At 35.0% G+C, this 16,851-nt stretch overlaps 1 protein-coding gene across 3 annotated transcripts in view; it reads left to right on the top strand.

Moving 5' to 3' along the window:
• The window catches only part of LOC111503776 (sentrin-specific protease 6 veloren), a 28,905-nt gene that overhangs the window by 10,671 nt on the left and 1,383 nt on the right, over window positions 1–16,851 (top strand). For all 3 annotated transcript variants that reach the window (XM_023158174.2, XM_023158175.2, XM_074174913.1), the window contains 5 exons: window positions 488–724; window positions 784–1,013; window positions 1,195–1,453; window positions 15,506–15,725; window positions 15,783–15,951. In XM_023158174.2, the coding sequence (XP_023013942.2) occupies window positions 488–724; window positions 784–1,013; window positions 1,195–1,453; window positions 15,506–15,725; window positions 15,783–15,951 (1,115 nt within the window). The remainder of the gene's footprint in view (window positions 1–487; window positions 725–783; window positions 1,014–1,194; window positions 1,454–15,505; window positions 15,726–15,782; window positions 15,952–16,851) is intronic.

The following is a 16,851-nucleotide window of genomic DNA, read 5'->3' as shown; positions in this document are numbered from 1 at the left end:
TTCTATGTGAAGCCTTAACATTGTCCATATTCAATTAAGCAGATACTCTCTTTAGGTCTTATTTCATTTTGGAATACAGGGGAAAAATCCAAAGAGTTCAGAATTGTTGTCTGGGATTAATATTTGGTTTGAGAAGAAGGCATACAATATCACATAAACTTCAAGAAATTGAGTGGTTTAGTATGGATAATAGGAGAGCATTTCGTTCCACTAGTTACTAAGAAACCCCTTCTATTTGCACTGGAAAATCAAACTTGGAACAGCATTTCAAACATTGAATATGTAATGTCATTATTGAAAGCAACAAAGAATGAAGGACCCAAAATAGAGCCTTGTGGTACACCACATTATTATTGGGTTGTAAATTAATGTGTAACAGGTAAACGAACTTGATTCTTCACTGGGTTGTGATCATTCTTCAATATGCTTTTTAGTTCACTTATCTTTTTTTACTGATAGCAATGTATCTTATTGACGATTGTTTTAGGAGTTTTACAGAAATTCAGAAATTGGTCACGTATCCACCAGAAGGCAGGGGAAGGATTTCCATCAATACAGAAGATTACTTGTGTTTGGGACAGGATCAATTCTTGAACGATGTTATCATTGACTTCTATCTGAAGTATTTAGTAGACCATCTGCCAAATGATCAGAAACGTAAAATTCATATTTTTTCAACCTTCTTCTACAAAAGGTTGACAACAAAACCAGTAAAAGCTTCCAGGTATGCGATGAGAAAAAAGTGCAAAATGTCTGTATTTCACAAGTGTAATTTTATTGCAGAAAATCTCAACCTACCGAACTGGATCCGACTCTTACTTCTGCTCAGAAGCGACACGCTAGGGTGAAGACTTGGACAAAAACTGTCAATCTGTTTGAGAAAGACTTTGTGGTTGTCCCCATCAATGAAAACGCCCACTGGTTCTTGGCAATTATATGTTTCCCTGGTTTGGAAGGTTGCCAGACTTGGGACGGAAAACCATATAAACTTGAAGTGAAATCAAGAGCTCCAAGTAAGTAAAACGAGAATTGATATTATTTATACGTTGATGAAGCCAAGAAATATACTCTTCTCGGCCAGTAACCAAAAGGCAAAATATATTTGAATGTCTCATACTATGTGCTGGAATATTTTTTGTGCCCTAATCCAACGAAGAATCATTATCTTTTGTTTTCATTGGTTATTCTTTGCAGAAAAAGTTGCAATTGGAACAATAGGAAATGTCTCTGTCACCGCAGTGAAGCAGGAAAAGGTCGCTAAACCAATAGTGTGTGAAGATCCTGACATGAGCGACAAAGATGAGGCTGAAGGAGACGACAGCGAGATGGAGTCGGATGATTCAGAAGAACTTCCAAGCACGCAAATTAGCCAGAACTTATCTGCCAGTATACCTGCTTTGTCAGTTGCCGCGATTCCTAAAGCATCCAAAGAACCGAGGCCCCCAATACAGCAGTAAGTTTCATTTTATATTAGTTAGTTTGCATGGATATTCAATTTTTATTTATTTATCAATTTGTTATGTATAAACGGGTAACCCATCACAAAAAACTAAACTAGTTTTTGGCGAAAATTTCCAAAACAACCAGTGGTATTCTCGATCTGAAAAGAGATTATTCTAGTTTTCCAAAATAGGAGACTTTTGTCCAATTTTATCCGACCTAGTAGGTCTAACCGTTTCGGAGATAGTAATAGTGGGATCAGCTACAAAAACGGCCTGTATAATTCGGGTTTGAGTAAACTTTTTCCAAAAAACAATAAAAGTTTGAATAGGAAGTAATTACATTCAATTTCAGTATGACTTTCAACGACGTTTATAAATTATATTTTGTTATATTTCTCGAAATTTAGTCTATTTGTCGTTTGAGTCAAGTATTATTACACGAATTTATTGTTTTTTCATCTGCTGTGTATGCTGTTAGCACTAAATTATAGCGTTATTCATAATCGTATTGTTCAATTGCACAAAAATTTCCATTTGTTGCAAACCTAATCAACCACACTGTATATTCATGTGAATTTACTATTCTTCGAAAAAGACGTAGCCGATTTTAACATTTTGTTGTCAATTTCAATCGCCGATTTTTTTCTCAGTGTAGATACTTTGTACCTTTAGATTTACTTTGAAATTCGTTGAACATTTTTCTCGGTGTAGATTCATGTTACAAAAGCTTGTGTATTCATGTATTTTGGATTATTCCGCCCACTTTTTTCTTAGTGTTTGCGCATTATTTTTATTTTCTGTTGTGTGCCGCAATTTGAAATTATTTTGGGTACAAGTTAACTAGACAGATACTGTCGTTCACTAATTTATGATATGTAAAAAACTTGTGAATCAAAAAAATGTATCGTCTTGGTCTTAAAGTTCTACTTTCATCTGTTTTACAGATGAAGTGAATGGAGTGTGTGTGTGTTGCACTTTGAATTCAGGAAATGTATTTGTTTCTAATCGGTGTTATCAGTGTTGCCAACGGTAGAAAACACTAAAAGGTGTACGACTGTGACGTATGATACGTGTCCCTCTCGCCGCATTTCCGTTTGTTTACCGTTACGTCACAAGAACGCACTTTGGTACGGCTCATTAGTGACGTCATTAAATTTACGCAACAAACATTTGAATTTCCATTGGCGTACGTGTACACATAAAACAATAATTCATTAATATTTGAATAATTCTTGGTCAGTGTTATTCATATTAGCGGTTTTCTTTTTGGTTTTGAAGTTTACAAGCTTTTTATTTAGAAACGCTTATTCTCAACCGACAGAGGCGGTTCGCCCAAAATGGAGGACCACTTTTTCATTCACCCACATGATATGGGTATCAAAAGAATGGAAGAATTCTAAAAATAACATGGTGTCACTCTAAATTTATTATGGTCGATCGAACAAGATGGCGGCCTAGTTTTTATGCACTCTTATGAAATGATGTCACTCTTAATTCAGTATGGCGGACCGCTCAAGATGGGCTGGTTTTTTATGCAATAAACTTTGATTTAATCAAAGCCATCAATTTATCGATTGGTCGAGTTGCGAGATTGGTCTGTTTTTTTTTAAAAAAAGTACAATAAGTAACTTGTTCTTAACATAATTGATTATTTCTAAAAAAAATTTTATAAAATGGGTAAATTTCGCGGTAAGTTCTTATATTACATGAATCGTAATGTATAGATTCGATTTGATTTGAAGTTTATTAAAACCGAAATCTGATGTCATATTTCGTTGTGATGAAAGTATTTTTAAATGGGAAAATCTGTACCATGTGGTTGGTAATATCCTTGATGTGAGTTCTAGACAAAAAAAAACTCAATTTTATAATTCACATCAAATTCTGTTATATTTGAACCGTTTTCGATTGCAAAAAATCTAAGCCAATTAATTTGGATTCATGAATAGAGTTTTATCGAGTCTATTTTGAACTGTAATGTCTCAGTGAATACCTATTCAATTCAATCAAAATAAACTCCATTTAAATCAGTGCACTTTTGCCAACGTAATACAAGTCGATTAATTACGTCATTAAAAAAATTGTTCTCGGGATTCGATGAAGTCGACGAAGGCCTTTTTTGCCTGGACCTGATTGGCGAAGGTTTTGCCGGTGGGAAAGTTATCGAAGTGCCCGATAAGATGGTAGTCGGTTGGCGAGAGGTCTGGGGAGTACGGTGGATGATGCAGAACTCCAATGCTCAATTCGTTTCGGACGGTGATTTGTGAAACGTGCGGACGGGTGTTGTTTTGGGTCAGGAAAGGACCTCTTCTGTTGACCGGTGACAGCTGCTGCTGACGCAATGACGGATGTGCCTGGGTGGCTCATTGGTGTTCAACTACTGTCCTGAGCGTCACACGTGACACTTTTTATCACACGTGACAATCCAATCGAAAAAAGTATCGTTTTGGTTGCGCAAAAGCAAAGAACAGACCTCGAAACGAAAAGATCTGTCGATCTTTTAAATCGTGGGGCACCCACTACTCGAACTTTATGACTTCCAAAATACGTTTTAAATCATCAAAAACCACATGGGAACTGAGAACCAGGGTCCTCAAATCCTCGTCCTGGATTACTGTAGGTCGACCACAACGGGAGTCATCACCGGAACGAAATTTCGTAAACCAATGTCAAATAGGGCGTTGGACGTTGTTCACAGTTGGTGCCTGAGGGAGCAGATGTCTGTCAACCCCAGCAAAACTGTGTTAATCCCCTTCACCAAGAGAAGAAAATTGGACGATCTAACGCCACTTTTTCTCATTGATGAGGAAATTCCATTTGGAACGGAAGTGAAATATCTAGGCAATGATCTTGAGGAAAAACGCACTTGAAATGCTAACTTTGAAAAAGTTTCACACAAAGCCAGAATGTCCCTATGGACATGTCGAAGGATTTGTGGTAAAACTTGGGGTTTAGGTCTCAAACAAATCCATTGGATATATGTGATGATTGTCAGACCAATGATCACTTATGGTGCAATTGCTTGGTGGCCGAAGGCTTTACAGAAAACGGTCCAGGCGAAGCTCTCAGGCTTACAGAGACAGGATTGTCTGGCCATCAGTGGTGCCATCAGTACCACACTGCTAGCGGCCATTGGGATCCTTCTAGAACTACCTCCTCTTCACATTTTTCTGGAGAGAGAGGCTAGATGGACTGCATATAGACTTGTGCACATTGCCAATTGCACAAATCAATTTAATGCAGAGTGCAACAGACTGTTGGTTGACACTGGAAGTCACATTCTAGAAATGACCTCTGTCTTTATGCCTCCAACTGTCAACTACGAACTGCCTTATAATGCCTTATACTGTTTCCGAGTAGAGAGGACTGGATCCTCCAGGAGAATTAATATTAAGAGCAGATGGTTGTTGGTTTACAGATGGATGAAAAACACCTTCCGGTTTTGGTGCAGGTGTTTTCAGTCGCAGACCCAAGACAGAGACATCAACCTGCCTAGGAACCTAGGCGACTGTATTTCAAGCAGAAATTTACGCTATTGAATTGTGTGCAGAGAGATTGGAAGAATCCAACCTCATACACAAGTCAATGAAAATATTCTCGGGCAGTCGAGCGGCGTTGAAAGCTCTTGGCTCCTACCGAGCAACGTCTAAATTGGTAGCAAACTGCCAAAAAAGACTCTCCTCGATAGGAAGACTTAACAGATTGTCTCTGGTCTGGATTCCGGGCCATACTGGCCTGGAAGGCAATGAAGCTGCTGACTCGTTTGCTTCATTGGACCAGAATCTGTCATTGGCATCGCTTTGGGCTTTGCCAAACAAACACTCAACACCTGGATGGCAAGAAGAGTTATGGACTTCTGGCAGAATCTTACAGGATTGGCTCACTTCAAGGCGTTTATTCACCCTTCGAAGCTTTATTCCAAATAGTTGTAGGACTACAGTAGGGATGAACTACGATGTCTAACAGGCCTTCTTGCAGGTCACTGTCATTTGAATCATCATATGCAGAGACTCGGACTGTCGGAAGACAGTGTGTGTCGCCTCTGTTTGGAAAATGATGAAACAGCAGAGCACATACTTTGTGCCTGCCCTCTTGGGGACCAAATCAGGTTTTCAGAGTTCGGCAGAGACGTACTCTTACCATCTGAAACACCACTCACCATTCAAACGAATCGACTTCGTTGAGAAGATGGGTTTATTTGGTCGAGTGTGAATATGTGTGAGCCACAATAAACCCTTGCGGGTTGCGGTGGAGGATCGAATAGCCCCACTCTCTTTGGACCTAACCTAACACTATCATTGCCAAATGTCTGGGTAATTTTCGGGCTGTTTCGGCAAAAAAATGTAATTTGAAAAAAAAATAACAGAGTACATTAAAAAAGAACAGAGTACAATATTATCTATCGATCAGTCTATACCACGACATAGTCGAATAAATATTTATTTAGATATGAAGCTACAAAAAACATGACAATAATACGGGCAAAACTTCTGAAACAACCTAACATCAATACATCCTCATATATGATAATTAACTAACAATTATAGTCAACTTGCTAGCAGTTGGAAAATTATATTAAAACTTCTTCCTGGCTTTCACGTATTCTTTCAAGGGATGCCCAAACCCGAGTTCCATACGTTTTCTATTATATTCTGAATCATCCCGTATAAACAAAAATTAATTATATTCGTAATCAATAAATTTACAGTGTTGCCACGGGGATTGTAGCTCTTGAAACCGGTAGATCTGCATTCCTAACTCCATTGGCGTGCGCACACTTTTAATTTGAGAGCAAAAGGGTGGCAATTATGTTTAATGTAATAAATTTTCTACTTGATTATTTCCGAAATATCTGTGAATATTGGTTAGAGTTATAAGATGCCTTTCCAGATTTGCCCAGTAATTTAGGGTGTCACGTTTATAACTAAGATACTGGGTTATCCGAGATATATCAAGAGAAACGAATCATTCATTTTTCAAAGGTTGGACATACGGTTATAGTACAAAAAATTGTCCAACCTACCTTGCTGTAAATGAATTATGATGTATTTTTTAGTCTAAATTGAATGGTACTAGAAATTTTCAGGATGGGTCAAAAGATAAAGGCCTATTGTATGTAGAAAACTTGGAAAACATTTCTGACTGTGTGCATTTATATAGCAAAATTTTTTCGAAGATTTTTTTATTGTCAAGGAAACACAATTTTCTAATTTGAAATTGAACGGATTGAAATAAGAAGTACATCGGACAAATATGTCATATCACTTATTGAAAAATTCATTTCTTACATTGTTAAGTGGTAAGTTGCTTCCAAAAAAAGTCCTGCTGACCATCTGAAAATTACGGAAGTGTAGAAAGCCACATTTTTATATTTCTCTAATTCTCATATTAATCTCAAAATATACAAGCTACAAGTTGAATTATTGAGGAGAAAAAAACATGAGCCTCTTCTATAATAGTTCTGTACAAAACTCGCGAAACTGCAAGGATTCGAAGTATGGACTGAACTAACACCATTCGGTTATTAGATTAAATGGATATGATTTATTTGACAGTCAAATGTTTGTTTCAAGAATGTTAAAATATAGAAAGAAAACTAGTCACAAGTAAAAAATGTTAAATTATAAATTGTAAATAAAAGATACATAAAAAATCATGTCCATATGATTCAATTCAAAACCTTCTTAAATACCTCAGTGTTTTTTGGGTTTTCAACTTCCTACTCTAAAAAAATTGATTTAGCTTTGATTATTTCTCAGATTGTGGAAAGTCAACTAAAAAAAAAACGGTAAGGAACATTGACTTCTCCACAAATAATGTCTTTCAAAGAATATTCTTGGATAGGAACGTGTTAGGAATCACACGTTAAAAGGTAAGACCTCGTTAGTCCTTAGCTCGCACAAGTTTCTCAACTTCTGAGAGTTGTCGTTCGTATGGGGGCGGCAGCTGATTAACGGAAAAACATATTTCAAAACATATTTCATACATATAAGTGGCTACAGTCAAAAAAGTCTACGTTTTCTGTACACAATTGGTCATACCTTATCAGTCACTGTATCGACATTGAACCAGAATACAAAAAAACATCGGGCTCAATGTCGCAAGTCATAGGTAATTCGTTGAAAACAAAATCTACCATTCTGGACCAATTTCTGCCTAATCGTGAAATTATTAACCGAAAAAGTCTACCCAAAAAACTCACGTTTCTTAGTCTTAATACAACAATTTTACGGCCACAATGAATTTTGATTGTAAAACTGAAATATATGTCTCAGAGAATTTAATTTTTGACCTCATGTTTATTGAACAAAAAATCTTATTTCAGTGTCTATGTTATGGTATACTTTACAGATAGATTTGTAACACCCAATATAATAAGATGTCTAAAAAAATCTACCATTAGCATTAAGAGAAAAAACTATATCCAAACTATTTGATTTCTTTACGGAAAAAAACTTTCTTTGTTTTAAATTCGAAATCCTCAACTTTCTTTTCAGTCAAGTACACTACCAAAGAAAACAAACATCTGTTTCATATATATTTCATCAGGGACGCTGATGCATTTCAAACTGCCCTACCTATTCCAATATTTCTATCTCCTTCCATTTCACTCCTTCATCACTCACTAACGATGTAAATTGATGTAAACGTTGCCGTGCCATTGAATTGTTTTACCGCATTAGTATGGCAAACTGGCAACGTTTACATGCAGTAGCGTACTGTTTTTTTTATCGATTTACGGTCAGTGTTGCCAACACTAGAAAACACTATAATGTTTGGCAACGCTTACAGACAGTAGCGTACTTCTTTTTTTTTGCGGCTTATTGTCAGTGTTGCCAATATTAGAAAACACTATTCTGCTTGGCAACATTTACATGCAGTGGCGTTCTTTTTTTTTTTATTGACTTACGGTCAGTATTGCCAATATTAGAAAATACTATAATGTACTATATTTAACAGTCATTTATTCTGGCGATACTATAAAACGTGATTACTGAATCAGTAATCACGTTTACAACGTGAGGCAATCAATTGAAAAGTACTGTTTGCAGAAATATATTTTAATATATACGGTGCTTCCCAAAAGTGAGATTTATTCTTACTAAACACTTCACAAAATTGCAACATGTATTCCACAATGTAATAGCTCGTCCAGATGTGTTTGAAACAGTTCGCACTGATGAAGTTATTGTATGTGAGACACGTCATCCGGTTTTGCAATTAGTTTAGTTAAAATATCATGATGAACGTGTTCAAACAAGTATAGAAAATCACGTGTTGCGGTCTTGCAAACCGTTCAGAGATGGAGTGTTACTTGAATACCAGGTGATTCTCTAAGGTGGCTAACCCCTATAACTTTTTTTATTATTGGAGATAGAAAAACGAAATTTGAGGGTTGTATATTATTGTTCAATTTACATTTTTTGACATATTTATTTGCTTTGCCGTACTTCCGGTTTGACCGGAAATGACCCCAACTTTCGATTTTTAAATGTTATATCCTATATATTTTTACTTATTTCAATCGAGAATGACATTCTAAATCCAGCAATACTTCACTTGTCAATACTTGACAAATAACATCATTTTTATTTTTTGATCTAGAATGCCATGGATCAAGTAACATGGGAAAACTACGACTTTGAGGCTTATGACCTTTACAGTCGTTTTAAGAATTATTTCACAACCGCAAATATTAATTTTTCCAGTTAAGCTGACTTTTTCAAATGGAAAGGGGGTGGCTCCTCGGCTTTTTGTGAAAGATTATTTTCTTACGAATAATTTGATGCCACACAATTTCACTTTATTTTCTCTATTTTTCTGAATAATTGCAAGAAACGATCATACCTAATAACAAATAATACATATTCGGTATATTTATGCACTAAGTCCTGTTATTCTAGTTATCCGTGACAAACAATTAAAGCTGTTGCTAGGATTACCTAAACAAATAGGCTAATAAATATGCTGTCACTTTAAAAAAAATTTTGTTGCGTAGTTTATAATTATATATGGCAAATTATACTAGAAACGAGAACATTGACATGTTGCTAATTTACGGAGCCACAAAAAAAAATGCAGCACGTATTTATGCTCTGAGGTTCCCTTATCATCGCCATCCCACTCGGCATTATTTTCCAAAACTAGAAAGAAAAATGCGAAATGAACCAGAAGAAAATGCCAATAACTTCACCGTCAGTGAAGAAAAAGAAGTAGACATGTTGGCCTATGGCCTATGTTGAAGTGAATTTGTACGGTGTCAATTCGCCAAATTGTGTGATATAAGTTATTCATTCATCTGTTAGGAGAATTCTTCACAAATATAATTATCGATCATTCAAGTACCAACTACACCAACATCTTTACGATAACGACCACAACCGAAGATTGACTTATTGCTACTGGTTTTTGACTAAATACAGAGAATATGTACGTTATGGAGAATATGTACAAGACGGAGCGTCACCTCACAATTCTCAAGGAACATTCTTGAGTTGTCATATTCTTACATGAATGTATTGTTTCTTTTCAATATTCTAGATAACCAGATCTTACTCCGCTAGATTTTTTTTTCTGGGGAACAATTAAAAATCAGGTTTACAATTCAACATCAGCTACTCGTGAAGAACTGGAGCATAAAGTAAGGGTGGCATTCCAGAACATCACTGAGGAACAGCTAATCAATGTGATGCGCACAATAATTGAAAAACTTGAACTTTGCAGTGATCAAGGAGAAGGCCATTCTGAAAATTTTAAATTTAAAATGGACTCATTTGCGACTTTGTTGCCATTATTTAGAAAAATAGAGAAAATTAAGTGACATCAAATTATTCGTAAGAAAATGATTCTTTCACAAAAAGCCGACGAGCGTCCTCCTTTCCATTTGAAAAAATCAAGTTAACTGGAAAAATTCATATTTGCGACAGTGAAATAATTCTTAAAACGAGTGTGAAGCCATAAGCCTCTAATTCTTAGTTTTCCCATGTTACTTGATCAAGAATGAAGCGATTTACACGATCCATGGCATTCTAGATCAAAAAATAAAAATTGGAATAAAAATTATTGTATTTGTCAAATATTGACAAGCGAAGAATTGTTGGATTTAGAATGTCATTCTCGATTGAAATAAGTAAAAATATATAGGATGTCCCATTTAAAAATTGAAAGTTGGGGTCATTTCCGGTCAAACTGGAAGTACGGCAAAAAACGCAAATTGAACTACAATACACAACCCCCAAATTTCGTTTTTCTATCTCCAATAATAAAAAAGTTATAGGGGTGTGCCACCTTAGAGAATCACCCGGCATATTATTTCTTAACTGAGTGATAGTCAATTAGCATTCTTCAATTGTATATTTCAGGCACTGATAAAATTCATTACAATCACACTATACACTATAAAAAAATCACTATGAACCAAACAAACATGGATGTCACTACAGAAAGTCCTGTTACCATTTACACCTTCCATGGGAATGTGAAGTCATTCTTCAGTACTGACGACGATCAGTATACCTATTACCAAAACGATGCCGGTCATTTCTACGTAAATATCGTGGAGGCACATTGTAGGAGGCATAACTGTTCCGGTGGTGGTATATGCCTGTTTGTGAATAATTCCTGCGTGGTCGCTTTACGTAGGAATTTCCTTGGTCCACAGCCTTCCTCTTGAGCGGATAACTCATTGACGGTCTATCTCCAACATTTGAAAGTCCTCCAGCTGTTTCACACCTACTCTCCATTACGTGGCCACCATCAGCAATTGGATAAATCGTATTCAACTGAATATTGGGAGTATTGACTGAAGGCGATTCTGCTGATTTTTCCAGAGGTTTCCGATTCTCTTCCCTTTCATTAACAATTATGTTCGCCTTGTTGATAAGCCGATGCACTTCTGAAGATAACATAGCTTCATCCATGTCAGGACAAAGCTGTCTTATGAGATCCTTTGTATATTGATCGATATCAACAATACCGAATACCGCCTCCATTATTTCCTTTGGTACTTTGATACTCGAAAACTTTCAAGATCTGTTCAAATGTGTATCGTACAACAATGTGTGTTGGAAAACTAATTCAATAAGCGAAATCAGCAATATATATATACATAAAAATGTTGTACCTGTTTATCGATACAGGTATAATTCAGGTAAAATACTTAAATGGAATGTTGCCTCATATCATATTAACTTTCCAAACTTTAACGTGACGATTACCTGTCTCAGGTATGAAATAATTAATGAATTTACAATTAATCAGTTTTTCATTTGGGATATGTAACGAAAAATAAGAAAACATACATGGACTCAAGTGGAAAAGAGTGTACTTTGCCAGAAATTTGTGATATGCCGAAGAAATTGTTATTTTTCTCAAAGTTCATCGATCGTTAACAAAATGAGGGTAATTTGAAATTCTTATAGTTTCATGACCAACCCCAAACCGTTATTTTAACACCTCGACACGTGTTTCGATCACCAAGTGATCATCTTCAAGAGGAAGCTTAAACTGAGTTGAATCTTGCTTTTCTCTGAATGATCACCAAGTGTTTATCTTCATGAGAAAGCTTAAACCGAGTTTAATCTTGCTCTTTCATCAGATAGAAATTGTTTGACTAACTTCCTGAATTGGAAGTCATTTATATTGGCAGATCTTATGTCCATTGGCAAATGATTGTACATTTTTTCACCGTTTTAAAATATGGAGTATCTAGTAATGTTTTTAGTTGGCACAGTAAGTTTCAGAGTGTGTCTATTGTTTCGAGTGTTATAATGGGAAGAGGATGCAGCAAAATTCAATATATGTTTATTTATTAAACACACAGATTCCAATATAAATAATGCAGTTACCGTTAGAATATTATGTTTTTTGAAGAAGGTTCTACAGGAGTCTCTTGGTTTAAGGTTCTCTTGAATAAAGTTGGACTGCATCCTCCTCAAAACGGTATTCCGTAGCGTAAGTAAGAATCTATGAGTGCATAGTACGCCATATTTGAAGTGCTGAACCCCAATTCTTTATAAATCACTCTAACCGCATAACAGCTAGAGGAGACTTTTCTAGTGAGGTGTTTAACAGTGTTATTTTTAGGTTCCAGTCTTCAAAAAAAGTTCGTTGATTGAGCATCTAATTGATAATAAATTTGTTTCAGTTAAGTTAAAAGATAAAATGTTTGAATCACACTAATCTTTAACTTTTTTCAAGTCGGCAGAGATTTTGTGCATCTCACAAGTGTTTTTATTATTCCAAAGTATAGTAGTGTCATCTGCAAATAAGGTGAACTTCCCTGAAATATTAAGCTTGGTGAGGCCATTAATATATAATAAGAAGAGAATGGGACCTAACACAGAACCTTGTGGAACTCCAGAATTATTTTCCCTTCTTTTTTGAAAGTTGAGTTGTTTTGACCATTTGCGTCCGTCCCATTAAGTAGGAATCGAACCATTTGTTAGTTACTCCTCTGCATCCATAACGTTGGAGCTTTCTCAGCAGTATTTTGTGATCAACGCAGTCAAATACCTTTTCACAAAATACCAGGTCACAAAATACTGCAGCAGTATTTTCACCGACACTTATCTCAGAATAAACTTTATTCGGAAATAAGAATATAACATCGTCCGTATTTTTATTATTCTGGAAGCCGAATTGATTTTTACTGATATGTAATGCTTATTTATGAATCCAAGTAGTTGTTTTTCAACTAGTTTTTCAATGATTTTTGCGATGGTTGGTATGAGAGATATAGGGCGGAGATTAGAGGGATCATCAGAATCAGAAATTTGGGTTCAAAACCCACTGCCAGGCGCCGGTTTCTTTATTTTTTCAACGTCCCAATTTTCAACCTGTTTGAAACTGAATAATGAAATAACTGAAATAGAAAGTATTTTTGAATGATTTTTCAGGTTGCTCCTTGTTATGAAATTTAATGATACTACTCTTATTCGAATATCCTCCACAATTGAATATTTTTTGTAATAATAATATAAGTAACAGAAAAAATTAGTACTCTATCATTGAATAATATTGTATTACTATACATTTATTAAACATAGCATAGAGAAAATTACTTTCGTCTAATTTCTACTAAGATTTTTATTTGTTACAACTCGGTTTCGGTTTAATAAACAAACGTTAAAATTTTAAATTCTAATGCTAATCTTCGCGAAAATTTCTGAGTTTCGTCGTTTTCACATGGCTCTGTCTATTGCAATTTCCCCTATTTTCGTCGTTTTCACATAACCCTGTATATTGTAATTTCCATCTAATCAGGCCGTCTTCGATGCATTTTTATTCAACGAATATCTCTGGTCCCTTTACGGGGCCAGTCCGGCCCTGTTTCTTAAAACGGTCGATGATTACACATCAATGTAAATAAACCTTCGCGATACGAACATTTTTTGTATCGGCTTTTCGACTAGACTGAAACTGTCCGTGACTCTTTCTAAAGAATTTTCGGATATTTCTCAAAACGTTTTTCTGGGATCAATATTTATCATTGATTTGTGGAAGTTGTTAACTTTATATGAAACGAGTTGAGTGAATTCGAGAATTCGAACTACTTGTCTCAAATTCAGAAAAGAAATTCAAGTGGGATGTTTTGAAGGAATGAAAAAACTGACTGTGTGCAGTGAAAGTTTGAATCACTTGGATACGTACACAGTTATTTTTCATTCAATTTGGCAACACTGAAATTTGTAGTTTAGTGGGTATATTTTTAAAAACTCCATAATCAATGTTGCCAACTGTAGAAAACACTAATTATTGTGTTACATGGGTATGAACTAGATTCTAGATGAAATTTTCTAATTTGGGTTTGCTATATATTTACGATAAGATCTAGAAAGCTTTCACAACTCGCCGATTAGATGTTTGATTACAAAAAAATATCTTTTTTATAAAAAAAAAAAGTGAAAATTTTAACTCAAATTCGTAACTGGAGTAACAGTTGTATGCGTTATGAAGTGTTTTTAACGAATATATTTATTTTTTTTTAAAAATATTGAAATATTCAGTATTGCCAACAACAGAAAACACAAAATTATAGTGTACTGTCACGCAAGATGAAGTTTCAAGTTGCTTAGCCTGCTTATGCTGGGGACCTTTCAGTTTTTACTGTAGCAGTCAATGCTGTAAAAAAATATTTCAACCAAATTACGTTAAAGGTGACAACGTTGGTCATCGTTTAGTCAAAATGGTTGCCGAAAATATATTTTGAAGGTTGGAAAACTATGAAATGTAAATAATCAAATCTCTGGTACATCTACGTGCAGAAGTATTATTAAGTTATGAGTTTATTCAAAACGGCACATCAAGCAAAAGAAACGAGTGATTTAATTACTCAATTCAACTATAGTGAACTGAAAATGGACATAACGTAATAGAAACAGAATGGAATTATGTCTATGATTGAAAAGTTTTATTGAATGTAATAAGATGCAACCAATTTATGATATCTACTTTCAAGAAAAGTACTTGAACAATTCCAAAGTGAGTACTATTATAGGTATCAACAATAAGTTCGAAATTGATTCGGGCGTTACTTGATGAAGATCCATAGTTATTTCAAAAACTACACCTCACGATTTGATACAGATACAGATACAATTTGAAATGTACAAATTTATTTGCAAATCCTTTAGAAATTACTGAAATTATAGACTTACCTATGATCGACCTTACTTTGTAGTGAAATTACATTTTAACTATAATTTTTGTGCTAGAATAGTTTTAAGGTTATTAATTGCGAGATTCAAATCCAGAGGCATGACAGACTTAAATTTTCTTGGGAGTATTACTAAATGGTCTAGTTTTGACTACTCTGTTGGCTACTGCATTTTATCTGTCTCTTGAAATCCGGACACCGTCATGAATAAGATCATTCTTTAAAAAAGGTGAATGTGTCTACACGTTGATTGATCTTGTACAATATATTAGAGGTACCTTTTCAGATACATTCACTCCTTTATGAAAAAATAAATAAATAAATGGATGTAATTCTCTTTGTCAATAACGACAAAGCATTGTTCATGTCCTCACTTTCAAATTTTTACTCATGATTTCTTTTACAGACCGTGCATTTTAATATTTGACTCGTTAGCTGGAGCTAGCAGGAGTCGAGTTGTTGCCACTCTCAGAGACTATTTGACTTGTGAGTACAAGGCGAAACTTGGAAAGGATAAGATTTTCGACAAAAACGTCATCAAAGGAGCCAACCCAAAAGTTCCCCAACAGAATAATTTTACTGACTGTGGACTGTATGTGCTACAATATGTTGAACAATTTTTCAAGGTGAGAAAGTTTAAACCAATTCAAGTTGTTTGATATCACAAGTCTTTATAATTTCAGGATCCTATCAAGGATTATCATATCCCAATTAAAGAAATTAAGAATTGGTTTGAGGAGATTACTGTTACCAAGAAGCGGGAGGACATAGCGATTTTAATCCAGAGTCTTATGAAAGAGAATGGAAAAGATATCAGAATGCTACCAGAAATAGCATTTCCTACAATTAACGGTAAGTCACTATTCGTCCCCATTTATTGAAATATTTCATTGCCCCTGTAGACATTTAACAAACGAGCCATCATTTGTATTGATCGTGGAGGACAGGAATTGTAGAGCAATAAATTGTTCAGAACTATCTGTTTCACGATATTAAATTTCATTTTTGAGTTATTGTATTAAAATAATTACAACTTAATTTCAAAAGTTTTGAACTACTCAGTTGTTTTTTTGGAAAAACGCTTCTTGGCTTTCTGCTTCTCCATCGTTTAAACAAAAATGTGGGAATCTTGAAAATAAATAAGAAAAAAACTACAATATTACTTTATTATAAAGATACTAGCTGACCCAGCAAACGTTTCGCCACATAAAATATTTCTATCAGAACAATAATAATATCAATCCCTCAATGCTATAGTGTACAATATTTCTAGTTAGTTCATATTTAGCTAACATAATTTTCCGTGTGAAAAACATGATGTGCTCAAATTCAAGCTACAAACTGAAATTGTTTTGCATTGGGACTCAATAATAGTCTTTGCAAATGCCAATCTAATTAGAAATTGCACCTCGGAACTTGCCATTTAAAATACTGGTTTCGACAACGTTTTTCATTAATTTTTTAATTACTAATCGTGTGCAGTTGCACAGCCGTGCACAATTGTAAATTATACGGTGGCATGCCTGGCAAATCAAATGAGTTCGATGGAGTAACAATAATAGTGGCTGAAAACTGTGTAGGGAGTGAGAAAGGCTCACTGTGTGAGAGAGACAGGAGACAACACAAGCACTACAGTAAGGTTTTTAAGGCGATCTAAGAGCGGTTCCTGTGCGAAAGTAGCGTTTCACGTTGGATTTGAATCGCTGGAGAGAAAAAAAGGGGTTGGCAATAGAAATGTGAAAATTGAGGGTT

This window comes from Leptinotarsa decemlineata, unplaced genomic scaffold, assembly GCF_025532065.1.
Source record: "Leptinotarsa decemlineata unplaced genomic scaffold, Ldec_3_MD MMD2_tig00000882_RagTag_RagTag, whole genome shotgun sequence".
Classification (NCBI taxonomy): domain Eukaryota; kingdom Metazoa; phylum Arthropoda; class Insecta; order Coleoptera; family Chrysomelidae; genus Leptinotarsa; species Leptinotarsa decemlineata.
The sequence above is the reverse complement of the archived record's forward strand: the minus strand, read 5'-3'. Positions and strand labels throughout refer to the sequence as shown.